Consider the following 20,324-nt stretch of genomic DNA (forward strand, 5'->3'; position numbering starts at 1 on the left):
AAACATTTTAACTGCTTTTGTCTCTGTGCTTAAAATAATCAATTTTTGTGAGGACTTTTTTAGAACATATGTAATATTCCAAGTCAGTAGTTTTTTACTTTTCCAACAAGCATTTGTGCAGCATATATTCAGCCCTACATTAGCATTATTTCTTTCGGAGCAAAGGGAAAATTAAGCATGAAGAAGAATCTATGGGACATATACAATGTAATCCCTGTATTCTAGGGACACACAGATGCAAGTGCATTTGACTTAGAGTTCATTGTGGCTATGCTTAAAAGATACAGTATTTGATAAGGAGACATAATGACCTAAAACCCATCTTTTTATTTAAGAGGAAAATGTGCCTCCAGAGGACATAGAGAAGGTTGCGAATCATGTACTTAACATCTACCTGCCAATAACATCGCAAAATCTAACCCATGAACTTGACAACATACAGAAACTTATGCAACTCTGTGAGGACTACAGGACAGATGAGGACAAGCTAAATAAAGCAGCAGATAGAGCCCAAAAGATTTTGGTGAAGGCAAAAGCAGCTGAGTAAGTACAGTATTAACATTCTCATCTTGCCCTGGCCAGGTGGCTCTGTTGGTTGGTGTGTTGTCCTGTACAGCAAAAAGGTTGTGGGTTCATTTCCCTCTCAGGGTACATACCTAGGTTGCAGGTTTGATCCCTGGTCGGGGTGCATATGGGAGACAACTGATCGATGTTTCTTTCTCGTATCAATGTTTCTCCCTCTCTTTCTTCCTTCCTCTCTCTCTAAATTTAATAAACATATCCTTGGGTGGGGAATATATATATATATATATATATATACTCATCTTGCTTTAATAGGCCAGCTGCTAAAAGGCTCCCTAAAAAAATATTTGCCTAAAATGCTATAACATTCCAATGAAATTACCTTCCAATAATTTGGTGGCCAAATTTAGAGCTCAGCTGTCTGTGGAAGGGCCCCAGGAAGCTGGGAAATTGGGAGGCAGTGTGCAAGGATGCCTGTTTCCCATTTTCCTTAGGCTCAGAATGCCTTTCCAATGGTCTGTTACCTCTTTATACCAATATACACCAATAAATGCCACATGCTGGTTCTATGCCAATGTCTTAACAGGTGGTGGGGATATCAGAGTATTTTTCCCTTCTTCTTTGCCTATTTTTGGTACTTTCTAAATTTATGATAATAAGCAGTATTTTGAATATCTAAGTTTTTAAAAAAGACTATAATAAAAAGATATAATTTTGACTTAGCCAAGCAAAAAGGAAAAGCTATCTTGATGTTTCTTATGGACATGGGGTGCTGTGGGTCAAGGTCATAGTGTCGGTTGGATGGTGGTAACATCACCATCCACCACCATTTGGCTGCCCAGGACTAGAGACCTGAGCTGCCCTCACTGTCTCATGATCCACTTATATAAATTCAGTATACCAGACTCAGCTGTAAGTCCAACCCTTCCAGTTTTAATATTTAAAACTAGAAACATCAAGTACCAGTTACAATCACACAGCTATTAAAAATGATGTGGAGAAAGGATTTTTAATAACATGTAGAGATTATTACAGTATAATGTTGATGCTTTTATTTATTTATTTTTTTTAAATATATCTTTATTGATTTCAGAGAAAGGAAAGGAGAGGGAGAGAGAGAGAGATAGAAACATCAATGATGAGAGAGTCATTGATCGGCTGCAGCCCACAACCCGGGCATGTGCCCTGACCGGGAATCGAACCCTGATCGCCTGGATCCCAGGTCGACGTTCAACCGCTGAGCCACGCCCGGCCAGGCTAATGGTGATGCTTTTAAAAGATGGTAACAGCTCTGGCCAGTGTGGTTCAGTTGGCTGGAGCATCGTCGCCCTGTGCACCGGAAGGTTGGGGGTTCGATTCCCAGGCAGGGCACATGCCTGGGTTGTGGCTGGATCCCAGGTAGGAGCACATGCAAGAGGCAGCTGATGGATGTGATGTCTCTCTCCTCTCAGGGATGTTTCTCACTCTCCCTCCCTCTCTCCCTTCCTCCCTCCCCCTTCCTCCCTGTCTAAAATCAATGTTTAAAATAGCTTTATTAAAAACTAAAAGGTAACAGATTATATATGGAAGAGGATCTCAATCACAAAAAGAAAAAAAATGTAGTGTGAGAATTCTAGGCTATGCCAGCATTTAAAGGCAGTAAGTTTACGATAAATTGTCCCTTCCTGATTTTTTCCCTCCTCCTCCTTCTTTTTCACTCTGTACTTTCTAAATTTACTATAATGAGCAGTACACTGAAAATCTAAAGGAAAAAGACTACAGGAAAAAGATGGGGTGTGTGTGGAGTGTATTATGAGAAGGAAAGGCTCCTGAACCCCCCACTGTAACAATAAGGGGGAAAGTATAGACAAGAAGGCTTCATCCTGTGCGATTCCAACCACAGGACATTCTGAAAAGGGCAAAACTAAGGGGACAGTAAGAAAGGTTAGTGGTTGCCAGGGGCTGAGGGGAGGGATGAACAGGAAGAGCACAGGGGAATCTGAGGACAGTGAGTATACTCTGTATGACACTATCACGATGGAGACATGTCTTTATAGATTTGCCCAAATACATAGAATGTATGCCAAGAGTGAGCCCAAAGGTAAACTGTGATCTTTGGGTGATTATGATGACTCAAGGTAGGTTCATCAGTTGTAACAAATGTGCCCTCTGTTGAGGCATATTTGATGGGGGGGGGGGAGGCATGTGTATATGTGGGGGCAGGGGGAGTAATAGGAAATCTCTGTGCCTGCTCTTAAAAGAAAAGCCTTTCTTTTTTAAAGGGGGGGATGGGTTGGATCGAGAAGTGGGTGTTTTGGAATTTAGCTATTTTTGCTCTGGGCACAAGCATTTCTAACTATGCCTCTGCAAAGTTTGTCTGATATTTCAGTCACTTGGTACATTCTTCCAAAGGTGGTTGTGAGCCCATAGATCTAAGTAGCTGGTGAATGTTGACTCGAGGTGAGCTGTTTCTGTAAAGTGGCCTATCACTTGGAATGCTTGTGATTTTAACCTCTGACTGGGCCCCTGGGAGGCTGGAATGTCAGTGAAGCTTAAATAAACCTGAATAAACAGCCGGAAAATGCAGGGCCTTTATTTCTCTCTGTTCTCTGTGGAGCCTCTTGACTCTCTCACCCCGACTCCAATAAAGATTTAGAAAACTGTTGCTTAAGTTTGAGAAATTACAGAATTGAAATTGGCTGAGGATAATTTTTTGTTCAAAGTTCAGTGGTTATATTCCCAAAACCTCTCTGCTTATGACAAATTAAGAAGAAATAAGACCTGTGTCATTGGTGTCCATATCTGGTGAAATCTGTTTCTGAACATGCATATAAAAGTGTTTTTATTGGCATTTAATATGCCTGTTTCTCAAAATGAAGACTCCAGCACTTTGGTTTGCTTAAGAGTTTAAATTTACTTTACAAATAATTCAGTAAAATTTTTGGCTGAGTCTAATGAATTCTCAAGGTGAAATATATGAATAATTGCATATTTAGCTAATCTGATATGTTAATATTTTACCTTAGAAAAGCAGCAAATGTTCTACAAAATCCTGACAAAATATTGAATAAGTTGCAACAAGTTCAAATCACTCAAGAACAGGCAAATTCTACCATCATACAGCTGACTGCTGAGATAACAAAAATAAAAAAGAATGCACTGCAGGTATTTCTCTATTTTCTTTGAAACTAACCTGAAAAAATTTTTGAGTGTGGATACAGCCCAGTTTTTACATATGCTAATGTCTCGCTTGCCTTAACTGTCTGGTGGGATTATTGTAAAGATAAAATAAGATTATGGTAATGTGTATTCAATGTTATACAGAGCTCTCCCAGCAGCATTTCATTTCATTGTTGACCAACCCTGGGGGATAAAGCAGGTGCTATCACCAGCTTATAAATGATAAAATTAAGATTCAGGGAGGTTAAGTGACTTTCCTTAGGCCACACAGATAATTAAAGGTAGATCTGAGGTAAGAGTTTATCCCTTCTGATACCTGGGAGAGTAAGAGACTCTTTATTTTATTATTATTATTTTTTTTAATCTTTAGTCGAGGATATGTTTTGTTTTATTGATTCTAGAGAAAAAGAAAGGGGAGAGAGAGATAGCGAACCATTGATGTGAAAGAGAAACATTGATCAGTTGCCTCTTGTAGCATACTGACCAGGGATTGAATCCACAACCTTTTGGCATATGGGACAACACTCCAACCAACTGAGCCACCTGGCCAGGGCATAGATTCTTTAAAGCTCACAAACCAATGAAATAAAGTTAATTGTTGCCAGCTGTTTGAAACTAAATGTGCATAAAATCTCATCAGAGTATCCTGAGACTGAAAGAATATCTTACCTAAAAGAAAGGGTTCTATCCAGAGTTCGGAGGGAATAAGACCATGGTTTAACACACATGATGGATCCAGGAGAGGAAGCCTGACAACTGGAGGACAGACAGGACCTAGTCCCAAGAAATCAAAGAACCAGGTTTTCCTCCTTCTAAGCATATTCTCTAGAACAGGATTTGGCAAAATATAGCTCCTGGGCAAAATAGGTACAACTGTTTCCGTCTCCAAAGTCACAGTTTTATTGGGATACAGCCACATGTTATCTGTGGCTTTTTTGTGCTACAACGACACAAAAGTGAATAGTTGCAATAGGGACTTCATGGATTAGAGAGTGTAAAATATTTACTACCTATCCCTTTACAAAAGAAATTGCAGATACCTAAAAAGGCTCTGACATATGCTCAAGGGCATAAGAAGGGACTTCTATTTCGAAAACTATGCTGGACCAGTACCCCAATGAACCCTTCTAGTAGGAAAATAAAAATCTTAGATGGGACATTTAAAAAAATTTAAATGCATAGCTGAATTAGTAAAAAACAGAGGAAATCCTCAGACACCAAAAATAACAGGAAAGCATAAATCCAGAAAGATAATTAAGAATGAAGTGACAGCAGCAGGCATCTGCTAATCTCTGATGTATTAGAGCTGTTAGTTTTAATGGTCACCATGCATACAGAAAGAAATGAAGCCCATGAAAGGAGGCAATAAGATCCCTGTATAGAGCTGGGACCCCAAAAGGCAAAATCCTCAGTGAAATGTTAAACTACACACATACACACACACACACACACACACACACACACACACATACACAGAAAGAGACAGAGACAGAGAGACAGGGAGAAAGAGAGAGAGAGAGAGAGAACACCAGTAAAGACACTTGCCTCTTGCCTCTTGGCTCTGGGTGGAGGAGAAAAGTCTTCTCTAAGAATTGCTAACCACAAGCTGACTCTCGCAGGAGTTTGGAGCTAGGATTCACACTATCTGGGTGGCCCCAACAACCAAAGCCAAAAATGTCATTTAAAGTGGTCCTGGGTTGGTAGTGCCCTCAGATGCCTGACAGAAGCAAAGAGAAAATCCCCTCCAAAGAATGCACCTTAAAACCAAGCCTCAAAGAATTTCCCCAAAAAAATATATTGCCTTAAACAAGACAGCAAACAACAGAATCAAAATGCAACAGACTGTAGCTATGACCATTATTGGGTAGAGTAAAAAGAAGGAATGTTTACTATGTTTAAGAAAATAAAAAAAGTATGACCAAAGAACAAGAGACAAAACAAATGACCAGTTAGATTTCAGAAATATTTAAATAGAACTTTTTGACATGACAAGTATTGTCATTGAAATAAGAAACAAGTAGCCTGGCTGGCGTGGCTCAGCAGATGAGCATCGACCTATGATCCAGGGGATCAAGGTTTGATTCCCAGTCAGGGCACATGCCTGGGTTGCTGGCTCGATCCCCAGCAGGGGGCGTGCAGGAGGCAGCCGATCAATGACCCTCTCTTATCATTGCATTAATGTTTTTATCTCCCTCCCTCTCCCTTCCTCTCTGTGAAATCAATATATTTAAAAAAAAAAAAAAAAGAAAGAAATAAGAAACAAGTCTAACTTTCATTATTATTTGCAAAGGGAAAAAAATTAGAAGCCACCTACATCAACTGAAAAATAAAATAGAGTAAAATAATGATATATTTGCATAAAGTTAAAAATATGGAATACTGTATATTGTTAGCATAGGCATATAGTAAAAGCATCTAGAAGAACATGGAATGATAAATATTAGATTCTGATAAGTGGTTGCCTTTTATGGGGCGAGGAAATGTGATGGGGAGCAGTACAGAGGACACTGGCTCACTGGCTGTGCTTTATTCTTACTCTGGCTGGTGGGTGTGTGGATATGTATCACATTTTCTTTTAGACTCTTATATGTCTAAAATATTTTATCATAACATTTTTCTTCTGTAAATGGAACAGAAAATTTAAAGGAATGATTTTTCTTTCCCTTTACACCTAGCCTATTTTCTGAAAGGTAATTATATTATTTATTTTTTTGTTCACTTCTTGTTACATAAAGAGACTTTCTTTTTTCTGGTTTTAAAATCAACAACAGACTGAAAATAAAGCCAAGGAGACTAAGAATGGACTGGACTTAGCAAAGCAGCAGTCAGCACAGGAGGATGAACTTTCCAGGCTGTGGATCAAGTTGCAAAGGAATCAAGAGCAAGCCATCCATGTGGAAGCTCAGGCTGAATTGGCTAGACACCAGGCTGGGGGCCTTGAGGAAGTTATTAGTCCTACCACTGCCACCAAGAGCAAGCAGTGCTTCTTGGAAAGCTAATACTTCAGTCTCAGATTTTTGTGCCACTTACCATCATTATCTGTAGTGCTTGGTCCGTGCTCAGTGGTTGATGTTTGTAGGGATCCCGATGGGCATGAAGACAGTGGAGGGCTCTGGAGAAGGCAGAAGTCCTCTGGCCAAATCCTGCTGGAGTGTTTACTCCACATCTACTCACCGTAGCATTCTTATGATCTTCTAGTAAAATTTTTCCTGAACTTCCAAACTCTCACAATTTATGTCATGTCACTATATTGTATGTATTTGCCCTTTACTCTAATTAAATCACATAACATATATGGAAAACAAGAAGTGAAAGTCACCTGCCAGAGAATAGATGAAGTTACAAAAATCAGAGTGAGTTAATTAAACAGTTGTGGAAAGTGGCCCATTAATTTAGGCTGCTGAAAGAAACTTTCATCTCATTTTCTTAGCAGGATATCTTTGGTTGGAAAGCATTAATATGGAAGCTTAAACAGAAGAAAAATGTTAAAGTGTTTTTACAATTGGTCTATTATCTTGCTTTTAATCCGTAATGGGCTGGGTAAAGTTTCCACTGACTTGGGAGTTGAGAATGTTTTCTATGGAACACAGGTTGAGAAAGTGCTCCCTGCCCTCCCCCATCACTTCCATATTTTATACCTGGGTCTGGCCTTTATTCATCTACTTTAACATCCTAAATTGTCAACGACACAGGCTGACCCCAAAGATATCCATTCTAGTTCTGAGGGAGATCTTCATGCTCACACTTCTGCTTCCCTTCCTGCTTCCTTTTCTACCTCATTTCTCTCTCCTTTTTGCCAACCAAATAATGTGTTCTTGGTGAGCCTAGATCATCACCAGTTGCTCTGCCCTGCATTGTGCACATGCAGCTGTTCAACCCAACTGAAGAGTTGTCAAGGGCAGGACTGGGACATTCTGTCCCCTGAACCTCTCACCTTAACATAGCTCAGGACAAACAATTGGTACTTCATAAAGAGTTGCCTTCACCTGGGGTAATGATTGATATTTTGTAACAAAGTTTTATTTTTAATTAACTAAAGCTAAGACTTTTTTCAACCTGAAAAATAAAATGCAAGTAAAAGCCCTGTTGGAAATATCAGAGTAATTCAAGTATATTGACTGGATTATGGTTTCCTGTTATTCCTTTTATGAACAGTATCAGGCAAATATCATGTATATGTACATGCTTTATAAATATTTTCTGATGATGGGAGTGTAGCTCTGTTACAGGAGTTTTTTGAGCTGAAAAATCAATATGCTATTCTTCATTATAAGACATATGCAACAGAACTGACAAAGGAAACATTAGGAAAAGTGAAACAGCTAAAAGATGCAGCAGAAAAATTGGCTGGAGATACAGAGGACAAGATAAGAAGAATAACAGGTATCTCTTCTCTTCTCCAGCTTTATTGACGTATAGTTGACAAATAGAATTGTGTATACTTAAACTATACAATGTGCCGATTTGCTAGACATGTACATTGTGAAATTATTACCACAATTAAGTTAATTAACACATCTATCACCTCACGTGGTTACGTCTTTCTTTTTGCTACTTTTGAGGATGCTTAAGATCTACTCACGAGCACAACATATTATCAACTATAATCAGCACCATACTGTACATTAGATCCTCAGAACTTACTCATCTTAAAGCTGAAACCTTGTACCCTTTGACCAACATCTCCCCATTTCACCCATCCCCCTCCCTGGCAGCCACTATTCCATTCCACTCTGTTTCTATGAGTTCAATTCTTTTTTTTTTTAAACTCCACTTATGAATGGAATGAGAGAGATCATACAGTATTTGTCTTTTTCTGTCTGGCTTATTTCACTTAGCATAATGTCCTCCAGGTTCATCCATGTTGTTGCAAATGGCTGAAATATATATATATAATTTTCTTTGCCCATCCACCCATTGACAGACACTCCAGTTGTTTCCATACCTTGTCTATTGTAAATAATGCTGCAATGAACATGAGGATGCAGGTATCTCTTTAAGATACAGATTTTGTTTCCTTTGAATATATACCCAGAAGTGAGATCCCTGGATCATATGGTTGTTCTACCTTTTCTTTTACCTACTCCATCAATTTGACAATAGCGTGGTCAGACTCCATCAGGAGGTAGAATTTATACCAATTTCAATGTATCATTGACACAATTTAACAACATATGAGTCCACTGAGGAGAAAGAAGTAGGAATTGGGTTTGTGTTTTGGGAACTTGCAAAACTAGACCTGGTTTGGGGGCAAAGGATGAATAGACTCTACTTCTTGATGGGAGGAACTACAAAGAATGCACAGAAATTAAGGGAAACAAACAAGGGTCTGGAGGTTCTGGGTGACAGTAGCAGCAAGAAGCCATTAGAGTCCCTGAGCCTGAAGGAACAGGGGAAGCAGGACTGTGAGTGCTGTGAAGTAGGCCTATGGACGCTGGAACAGAAGGGAAGAGGCCATGGTCTTACTTAAAAGGGTACTGCCCTGGCCGATGTGGCTCAGGCAGTGTTAGGGCGTTGCCCCTCGCACTGAAGGGTCGACAGTTTGCTTCCCAGTCAAGGGCAGGTCCCTGGGTTGCAGGTTTAATCCCCGGCCCAGTCAGGGTATGTGGGGGAGGCAACCAATCAATGTGTCTCTCTCACATCGATGTTTCTCTCTCTCTCCCTTTCTCTCTCTCTCTCTCTCTTCCTTTCTCTCCCTCTCATTCCCTCCCTCTCCCTCCCTCCCTTCCACTCTCTCTAAAAATCCATGGAAAAAAGCATTCTCGGGTGAGGATTAGCAAAAAAAAGGGGGGGTATTAATTAGCATTCACTCTGTGTTAATCAGAACAAACAGGTTTACCTTTGGCCACCTTGAAACACTTTTCTTAACCCAGTGGTTCTCAACTGGGGGTGATTATATCCCCTCCTCTGGGGACCAAAGTGTCTAAAGACATTTCTATTTGTCACAACTAGGGTATACAACTAGCATCTAGTGGATGGAGGCCAGGGATATTGCTAAACATCCTATAATGCACAGGATACCCCTCTCCCCATGACAAATGATTCTCCTGCCCTAAGTATCAGTGGTACTTAGGTTGATAAACCCTGTCCTAACTTATGCTGCTTATTTTCTCCCCTTGTGCAAATCACTTTTTTGGAGTCAGTGTGATTTAGACTCTAGGGCACTAGGTCACCTAGCAGGGTCCGTAGGTAGCAACCCAGAAGGAATCACATTCTGGACAAAGATTTTGATCAAAATGGATATTTTGATGCACACAGTGTACACACCTAGAATGCATACAATCAGAAAGTTCATTAGGATTTTTGCTTTCCACAACTGATACTTATGATTTTTCTAGGCAATCATCATGTCCTTAACTACCTCTAAATCAATGTGAAATATCAAATGATGAGTTAGAGGTCTAGTTTTACTTTTGGTTGTATGTGTTGTCTCCAAAAACTTTAAAACAACAATATTTATTTTTAACATAAGTAACTCTCAAAGTTTTAAAATAACTCCAAATCCTCACTTATAAATTCATATCATCACTATGACATGAAAAAAAATGAAAATGTAACATTAGTGTGGGGCAAAGCAAAGAAAAATACATACCAAACAGTTAATATTAGTTATCTCTGGGGAGGGGGAGAGTGAAGAGGAAAACACACTTTTTACATTTATATAATTGTTTTAAAAGTAGTGAGCTTCTGGACATTTTTTTCATTTTCAGTATTTTCCTAATAATTTAAAAAAGGAGATACTCGGAAAGATTCAAAAAGACAGACATAATGTTTTTTACCTTATACTCTGTTACACAGGCAATACCATGAAAATCAGCTTCTATTATGCCCAGACCTCAATTCTTTCTATAAGAGCAAAACCATGGAGAGAATATTTTCTGCCTTATATTTTATGTAAGGGTACAAATTGTTTCTACTTATCCCCAGAGACTAAAGCTTTCACGGTTCTTAAATTAGGTTTGAAGAGAAGTTAGGGGACTTCTCCTTAGAGAGGTCTAAAATAACACATTCCACTTTTTCTCTTTTCATGTTAATGCTGTTTTCACAACTCAGCAAGAGAGGAAAGACAGACATTGGCTTGGCCATCTTTCCAACTTTGCCACTTGAGAAGGGGCTGAGCCACAAGACCTGTGCCCTGTTCCCATCTGTTAGGAAGAGATGCTTGTGGGATCCCAGAAAGCAGCCCTTACTTTGGCAAGATCAAAGTTGAGAGAGTTGAGAATGGACCCCAGTCTGCAGCCAAGGTCCCTCCATAGAATTTTGTCAGTCAGGGTCCCAGAAAGAAATAGAAAGCACACTTGGATGTAATTCTGAATCATGTATATATAAACAGAGTTGTCTCAGTTATCTATCCAAGCAGCTGTGTTCAGCTGATGGGTCTTCTGGCAGGTCTACCAGGGACCGGACTTGGCTGAGAGGCTGGACCTCTCTAGGGGTCTTTCGTCCTAGGCTGCTTTGCAGCAGTTGTTTGAAGGTTCCATGAGAATAAGTACAGAAGCTGTGAGGCTTTTGAGGTCCTACAACATCATTTCTTCCACCTTCTATTGGTCAAAATAACTTGCAAAACCAGACCTGGTTTGGGGGTAAAGGATAAATAGACTCTACTTCTTGATGGGAGGAACTACAAAGAATGCACAGGAATGAAGGGAAACAAACAAAGGTCTGGAGGTTCTGGATGACAGAGCAGTGAGAAGCCATTAACATCCCTGAGCCTGAAGGAGCCGGGGAAACAGGACTGTGAATGCTGTAAAGTAAGCCTGTGAACGCTGGAACGGAAGAGGCCACCCTTCAAGAGCTGGAGCTGAGAGATGTAAGAACTGACAGACCTGCTGCTCAACAGGGAGGAGTCTGCTCTCTCCCCCCGCCCCACGCGCGCCCCAGTTCTCAGAACCTGGCAGTAACCAAGTGTGACTGACAGCCAGAGAGCGGTCAGGGAGCAGGTGATGTCATCCATGGAGGCTAGCTTTCCAGGACACACGGCAGGGTGGAGACTGGCTCTGGTGGGGAAAATAAAAAATATCCAGCACAATCTTTTTAACTTATGTAGTAGAAACATGGGGGTCTTGTCTTTTTGTTTTAGAAATACATTTTCAATGCTGAATCCCCTTTTCAATTCCAAATGACCTATATTTGAGTTTCTATTGACAGAATGCTCACCACCTTTCATAGCAGCTCTTTAGGCTCTGAGCAGCTGTGACTACTAGAAAGTTCTTTATATTCAGACCAATCTTCATGGAGCTTTCACCTGTTGGTTATATTCTATTTCCTCAGGCTGACAAAAAGAAAGAAAGGAAAGAAAGAAAGAAAAAGAAGGAAGGAAGGAAGGAAGGAAGGAAGGAAGGGAGGGAGGGAGGGAGGGAGGGAGGGAGGGAGGGAGGGAGGGAGGGAGGGAGGGAGGGAGGGAGGGAGGGAGGGATGACAACAAAAATCCCCACACACTTACTCTGCTTTCCTGCCCCTCAAATACTTAAATATAGCTATAGCACATGCGCTGAATCTTCTTTCCTTTATATGAAAATCACCAGTTAATTCCATTTTTCTTCACAGGGCAGTTTCAGATCTCTTCACAATTCAGTTCCTTCCTCTAAAAATGCTACATGCTAGTTTGACAGTTACCCCAAACAAGCTGAGTGGCAGGTTGATCTGACCCAGTGAAGCAGAACATTTACCTTCCTTTCTTAAGAAGTTCCACTTTAACCCAAAGCCAGTTTCTTTTCTAAAGGTCTCCTCACTGTCAACCGTAGCTCTTTATACCTCTTCCATCACTACTCTATGGACTCCTTGCATTTTGGGTTGGGTTTTTTTTTTTGTCATCTAAGATGAATACTTGATTATCCAAATGATTTCACCCTTTATTTCATTTGATCCTTACAATTATCTTGGGGAAAAAAACTAAAAAAGATTTTAATTCCAATTTTACAGAATAGGACATGCCCTCAGAGATGCTAAGTGACTGAGAACATAATCCTCAAAATTCAATTTAGTGAGGCTTCCATTATGGCAAGCTGACTAAGCTTACAGCATTTGTTTCTTTTTGAAATTGATCTTTATTGTTGAAAGTATTGCAGAAATCCCCCTTTTTTTGTCCCCATTGATCCCCTCCACCCCACATCTGCCCCTACCCAAGCCTTTACCACACTATTGTCTGTGTCCATGGTTTATGCATATATGCATATAAGTTCTTTGATTAATCTCTCCCAACCCACTCCCCCACTCCCGCCTTCCCACTGGGACTCATCAGTCTGTTCCATGACTCTATGTCTCTGGATCTATTTTGTTCCTCAGTCTATTTTGTTTATTAGACTCTACATATGAGCAAGATCATGTAAAACTGAATCAGGAAGAATCAGAAAACCTGAATAGGCTAATAACAATTGATGAAATCGAAGCAACAATAAAAAAAACTCCCAGCAAACAAAAGCCCTGGTCTGGATGGCTTCACAGGGGAGCTTTCTAATTCTTTAAGTTGCAGGATTAGATGATTTACTAAAAATTTTTCTTGCTTTTTGAGCTGCTTTCACTGTGTCCCATAGATTTTGGGTCATTGTTTGTGCATTTTCATTTGTTTCCAGGAAGTTTTTGATTTCTTTCTTGATCTCTTTGGTAACCCATTCATTGTTTACTAACATGTTATTTAGCTTCCATGTGTTTGAATGTTTTTGAGTGTTTTTACTGTAGTTGATTTCTAACTTCATGCCCTTGTGATCTGAGATGCTTGATATGATTTCAATCTTCTTGAACTTGTAGAGACTTGTTTGTGTCCTAACATGTGGTCTATCTTTGAGAATGACCTATGTGCACTTGAGAGGAATGTATACTCTACAGCTTTGGGGTGGAATGTTCTATAAATATCAATTAAATCCATCTGATCTAGTGTGTCATGTAGGGTCACTGTTTCCTTGTTGATTTTTTGTCTGGAATATCTATCCAGTGAAGTCAGTGGGGTGTTAAAGTCCATGACTATGATTGTATTGCTGTTGATCTCTCCCTTAAAGTCCTTAAGGTTATTATTGATAGGTCCTTGTTTATTGCCATTTTAATTCTTTATGCCTATGTTTCTCTATTTCTTCTTCTTATTGCATCAGTCTCTTTAACATTCTTTGCAATGCTTTTATTTCTACTTCTAATTACAGCAGTCCCTTTAACATTTCCTGCAATGCTAGTTTGGTGGTGATAAACTCCTTTAGCCTTTTTTTTTTTTTTTTAAATATATCTTTGTTGATTTCAGAAAGAGGAAGGGAGAGGGAGAGGGAGAGAGAGAGATAGAAACATCAATGATGAGAGAGTCCTCATTGATCGGCCACCTCCTGCACATCCATGACTGGGGATGGAACCCTCACCCCAGGCATGTGCCCTGACAGGGAATCGAACCGTGATCTCCTGGATCCTAGGCCAACACTCAACCACTGATCCACACCCAGCCAGGCCTTTAGCCTTTTTTTGTCTGGGAAGCTCTTTATTTCACCATCTATTTTGAATGATAGTCTTGCTGGATAGAGTAGTCTTGGTTTCAGATCCTTGTTTTGCATTATCCTGAATATTTCATGCCATTCCCTTCTGGCCTGTAGAGTTCCTGATGAGAAGTCAGCTGACAACCATATGAGAGCCACTTTGTAGATAACAGATTGTTTTTCTCTTGCTGCCTTTAAGATTCTCTCTTTGTCTTGAATTTTTGACATTTTAATAATGATATGCTTGGACGTGGGCCTGTTTGGATTCTTCTTGCTTAGGACTCTCTGTGCCTCCTGAACTTGTGTGACATTTTCCTTGACCATGTTAGGGAAATTTTCTGCCATTATTTCTTCAAACATGTCCTCTAACCCTTCCTTACTTTCAATCTCTTCTGGTACGCCTATGATGCGAATATTGTTACGTTTCATGTTGTCCCATAGCTACCTTAAACTGTCCTCCTGTTATTTGTTTTTCTTTTTGGATCTTTGATTGAGTGATTTTTTTCTACCCTGTCTTCTGATTCACTGATCTGATCCTCAGCTTCCTCTGATCTGCTGTTTATTCCTTCCAATGTATTCTTTATTTCTGCTATGTCACTCTTCATTTCTGACTGGTCATTTTTTATATTTTCCATATCTTTTTTCATGCTGTTGAGTGTCCTTACAATCAGTATTCTGAGCTCTATATCTGATAGATTGCTTATCTCTGTTTCATTTAGCTCCTTTTCTGGAGATTTCTCTTGTTCTTTCATTTGGAGCTTGTTTTTTGTCTCCCCATCTTGGCTGCCTATTTCAGTTTGTTTCTATGTATTAGGTAAGTCTGCTAGGATTCTCAGTCTTTTTGGAAAGTCTCTGGTGCAAGACAATGTCAGACATTGTATGTGACTGGCCTTGAGTACCCTATTTGAAGCTATCAACAACCCACGGCTTGAGGTCCCTTCTGTTGGGGCTGGGTGCATTTGGACAGGACCAAATGCATATCAAAGTCTGCTTTTCCAAGGCCTGAGCCTAGAAGCAGATCAGGCAAAGACTCAAAGCACTCTGTCTGCCTCTGCCTACAGGCTGATTAATATGATTCTCTTAATGAGCCTCAGCCTATAGAAACTCCACTAGGTAAGATGAGAGGTTTTCCAGCAGGGTGAGGCTATTGCTTCTCCCTGAGGCAAAAACTTCTTGGAAGGTAAATGTCTGACTATGAAAGATGTCCACTGTTGTACGGGGGAATGACTCAACAGAGGAATCCAGGGGGGTGCCCTCTAAGCTCTATCTCCAGGGTGTACAACCCTAGAGTCTCCTCACATAGCCTCAGTTCATGCTGCCTTCTCTCTGCTGGTAGCCCAAGGTGAGTGGCTACACACAAAACTTTGTGTGTTGGTTCTTTAAGAGGGTGCCTGCACTTCCAGCCATCTCTCCCTGGCAGACAGAAACCTGGCTGCTTTTCATAGCCAAATGTTATGTGGGCACCTTTCTCAGTTCTCATGCTCTTGGCTGGGAAGTCCAGCCTGGGGTTTAGGCCGTAGAGTCCTTAGTGGGAACCCTCCACAGCTGAGATATCCCTCTGGGCCTTTAGCTGCTGCCTGTGGGAGATCAGCCAAACCTCTCATGTCTCCACACTTCCTACCAGTCTCTATGAGGTCTCCAGTTTTCCTCCTTGGTTATGAGGGTGCTCTCCAACTTGCCTGCAGTTGCAGTTGATTATTTAGCATGTTTTTTCTATATTTTAATTGTAATTCCAGTTTGATCCCAGGAGAGCGTCAGTGTAGCTTCCACTCAGTCTGCCCCCATCTTTAATCTCCCCCACTCCTTGTTGGTTGAAGAATGGATAAATGGATGAATGGACGGATGGATGAACAGATGGACAGATAGACAGACAGGAGGGAAGCCAAGTAAGGCATCACTTTGCTTTTACTGTTCAATGACTTCCATGTTAGCAGAGGATAATGAAGTTAAAATGTCAGTCCTTTTTACTGAAAGATTGGGAAACCCTAAAGTGAAAAACACAGTTAAAACAGAAAGAACAAGCCTTTGGAAATATAGCACTTCACCAGATCCAGTCCAAGGCCTGTCATCTGTGTCTTCATTTCTAATAAATTCTAACTAGCTATAGATTCACATTGATAAATGCCTTTAGATATAAAATACTTTTAGACAAAAGTATCAATTTGTCTACTCTGACTTATATGAAAACCTTGAGAAGTCTGGTGGGGGGGGAAAGTTTTATCTAATGAATGAAAATACAAAACTAAATATATCTTCATGAGACACATAAATCCCTGTGTTTGGTATCACATGGGCATTTAGGAGGTATTTATCAAATGGAAATATATCATTCACTTCATTTTCTTTTTTCAGATTTAGAAAAGATCCAAGATTTGAATCTAAGTAAGCAAGAAAAAGCTGGTCAACTGAAACAGGTGGAAGATCAAGTCAGTGCCATTAAAAATGAAATTGTTGAGCAAGAAAATAAATATACAACATGCTAGAGTTAGAGTTAAAGTGCAAAAGCCTACGCCTTTGTTTCTGGTTTCTGATGAGCAAACCCGAGGAGCTGTGCTGAACTTGGGAAACAAAATGGTCAGTCTCTTCTGCCTCCCCTGCCTGGAGCCCTCTCCTTGCTACATCTGCTCATTGTGTCTGGGGAGTGACACTGGGCCAAGGAAAAACCTCTTTACATGTGGAATAGAAAGGGAGATATAGAGAGGTTGTCTCTGGTTTCAGGTACCTTTCTTCTTGCTTTTCATAACTTAAAAACAATTAGTTACATGTAACAAGTACAAATCTAAATAAGTATTTTATTTACTAATACTAATTTCAGTCAAATCAACCTAACTGTTTAAAGAAATTGTCAGAGGCTAGGGGTAGTGGAGAATGGGGAGTTAATAACCAACTGGCATAAAGTTTCAGCTAAGCCAGATAAATAAGTTCTAGAGATCTGCTGTACATTATAGGTGCAGTTAACAATAATGTATTGTACACTTAAAGATGTATTAAGAGGGTAGATCTTGAGGATGGGGAAGATGGCGTCACTGTGAGAAGCAGAAGAGCACCCCCGCTCCCAGCCACAGACTCGATTTACTCCTAAAATCCTATGTAGCCAGCTTAGAAACAATAGAAACACGCCCGGCTGGGCGTGGCTCAGTGGTTGAGCATCGACCTAGGATCCAGGTTATCGGGGTTCGATTCCCGGTCAGGGCACATGCCTGGGTTACGGGTTCGATCAATGACTCTCTCATCATTGATGTTTCTATCTCTCTCTCTCTCCCTCTCCTTTCCTCTCTCTGAAATCAATAAAGATATATTTAAAAAAGAAAAAACAGAGAAACATACCTGAGTGGATGGAGTGCGAGTGGGGAGCACTGAAGAAACATCACAGAGTCTGAAAAGAAAGGGGGGACATAGAGAGGGGGAGACCCCCCTGAAGCCTGTGCTGGGCTCCGACACCAGAGGCTTAGAGGCTGCAAAGCTCCCTCCTCTCGGGAGTGCAGACCAGACTCCAAAAATGGGGATATCACACCTGGAGCAGACGAGAGGGGAAGGAGCACCCTGCGCAAAGGGACCCAGGGGAATGGTGAGTCTGCAAGGAGGGGACAGCACCTTCCTAGGGAACAAAGCCTCTAATGGTGGATGGCGCCTTCCCAGCAAAACAAAGTTTCTAGTGGAAGTTGTGACAGGCCTCTCCTGCTCAGGGTGCCGGCCATAGGAAGGGCTGTCCCAAAGTGTGTGGCACCTGAGTGGTAAGGGACCAGAGGACTGCGCAGAGTGGCTGCACATGGGGACCCTCTGCCTCCCTGTAAGGCGTTGTGTTGAGCCCCAGAAGCAATGAATCTGTGTGGCATGGGGAATGGGAGGAGCCTTCATGCCCTGAGCTCCTGGTGCCGAGAGGCTGGGATCTATGACCAGCCCTGAGGGGTGCCTTGGTGGTACGTGAAGCTGCCCCGGCTTTGCTGAGGCCAGTGGTGCAGGGAGCTGCGTGGAGGTGACTTTGGGTCACCTCCTGCTGGGTGCCTTGGCATGTGGGTGCAGGACCTTGCAGGGTGGACTCTGCTTGTGTGTTGCTTTGTGAGTTTTTGAGTCGGATCATGGAACTGGCTGCCACCTTCCGGGCATGCACTGTGAGGACAGACCAGCAGAGGCTAGGATTGGGGTCTGCACAGTAGACGGTCTGAGGGGCGGGCCTGGTGTGACTGGCCAACCAGAGCTGGGAAGGAAGAGGCAGAGCCCGCCTGCCTCTCCTGCAGCCCGAGAGCACTGTGCCCACTCACTGAGGCCACAGATACCCCCAAAGGGCACAGTCCTGAGGGGGAAGGGAGAGCAGCTCACAGGAGGACTCTACAAGAATAAGATTCTCAGGGACCGTTGTTTGGGAACTGTAGGAAATGCTGAAAACCCCTGCTGGGGGCTGGGCAGGCAAAGGGCTTACCAGAATGTTTTTTTAATCGAACCCATTGAGCCCAGGCTGCTGAAACAGCCCATACAGAAAAGGCAACAGGCTGAAATCAATCTGAAGCTGCAGCAGGACAGAGCATGGGGAACTAGAATCAGAGGACAAGATAGGGACTGAGGAGCTGGCTGTGGAGCAGAGACTAACTTCCCCACAGTGAGCGCCTGACAGCAAAACCTCTAAGTAAGGGGACTGATACCCTGAGCTACACTAGCCACCCTGCACCCTAAAGACTCCACAGAAGACTCTGGAGCAAGACCAGGCAACTACAAGGTTGCAAAACAGCTGACAAGAGGAGATGATCCAGAGAGCCTCAGATCAACCATCTACCTAAGGACACGAGAGTCAAACCTAGTTGGCTCCTCACATTGGGTGATACACAAGTACCTCCCAGGAGAACTGAGATCAGTATACAAAAGAGCGAGGCACAGACAACACAGAAAACATAAGCAGCCCAGAAGAAACCCACATGATTGTCTTTTTTTCTTCTGTTTTTTTATTTTGTTTGGTTTTGGTTTTGTTTTTTTTGTGTGGTTTCTTTGTGTTTGCTTGTTTGCTTTTTCTCTTTTTGCCTTAGGAAGAAGAGAAAGGGGGAAAATTTATTTGTTTTTCCTTCTTTTTTAAATTTATAATAATTTTTCTTAATTTTTTTAAAAAACACTTTTAACTAAATTTTTCTCTCTTTTTTATAAAAGAATTTTCTCTTGCTTAGCTTGTTTTTAGTTTAGTTATTTTTATTTGCTTTGTTTTGTTTTATCCTTGCTTCAATTATCAAGACTTTCTTGATATCCCTGCTTAATGACTGGGACTTTATTATTATAACGAAGTTTACTGCTTTCCTCTATAGTTTCCACCAAATCTCTTACCGGACTTTCTCCCTGCCTGGGCTATATCTCTCTATCTTCTCTCGATCCATTGGCATAACTTATTTTTCTTTTTCTTTTTTCTTTTTCTACTTTTCTCTCATTCTTTCATTATCCTCCCTTCTGTCTTCCTGTTTGATTATTAGTTTCTCTTATTCTTTTTACTGTATTTTTGTTTTCTCATTTTCAACTATTATCCTATTCCTATTCTCTCCCTTAATTTTTTTCTGGCCCTTCATTCAGAATCTTTTCTCTGCTTCTGTTATCTCCCAGTAGCTTCTCTATTTTTTACATTTTAGTTTATTATATTTTCTAAATTTTCACCAGTATTAACAACAATATACATCTCTCTCTAAGCATTACTTTTCTTTCTCTTTTTTTTAAGCATTTGTGTGTGTGTGTGTGTGTGTGTGTGTGTGTGTGTGTACTCGTGTTCTACCTTCACTCTCCCAGTTCTATTTTCACATGGGTTGCTTTCATTGTGACTGTAAAGATATTTTGTAAGATACCTCTCCTTTCCTGGAAGTTTAGTTGTGTATTGTCCTGCTTTGCCAGCACCTGTACAACAGCTTACATGATGAGGTTGGAGGTGAGACACAGTTAGCAAACCTGAGAGGACAGTCCTCCCAAGGACTGATCAACGACAATCTAGACCCAACCACAACAGGAGAACAAAAACACACCACAAGAGGGACACCCACAAGAGGGAATCACCTAGAACAAAGAGCTCAGAGGTGTAAGGAAAACACACCTCTGGGCTCCACTGGTCCCACAAGACAAAATCCCATTCCACAAGACTTGGGGAAAGCAAATATATCTAATATATAGATACAAACACTAAGACCTAACAAAATGGGGAGACAAAGAACCCCCAAATTAAAGAAAAGG

General features: G+C 41.1%; 1 protein-coding gene across 1 annotated transcript in view; it reads left to right on the forward strand.

The window, feature by feature from the left end:
• The window catches only part of LAMB4 (laminin subunit beta 4), a 103,345-nt gene extending 86,730 nt beyond the window's left edge, over positions 1-16,615 (forward strand). Inside the window, 5 exon segments of the mRNA XM_087820864.1 lie at positions 336-543; positions 3,528-3,666; positions 6,453-6,626; positions 7,911-8,064; positions 16,485-16,615. Of these exon segments, the coding sequence (XP_087676990.1) occupies positions 336-543; positions 3,528-3,666; positions 6,453-6,626; positions 7,911-8,064; positions 16,485-16,615 (806 nt within the window).
• The last annotated feature ends 3,709 nt before the right edge of the window (positions 16,616-20,324 follow it).

This window comes from Miniopterus natalensis, chromosome 10 (assembly GCF_054644295.1).
Source record: "Miniopterus natalensis isolate mMinNat1 chromosome 10, mMinNat1.hap1, whole genome shotgun sequence".
In the NCBI taxonomy this organism is placed as follows: domain Eukaryota; kingdom Metazoa; phylum Chordata; class Mammalia; order Chiroptera; family Miniopteridae; genus Miniopterus; species Miniopterus natalensis.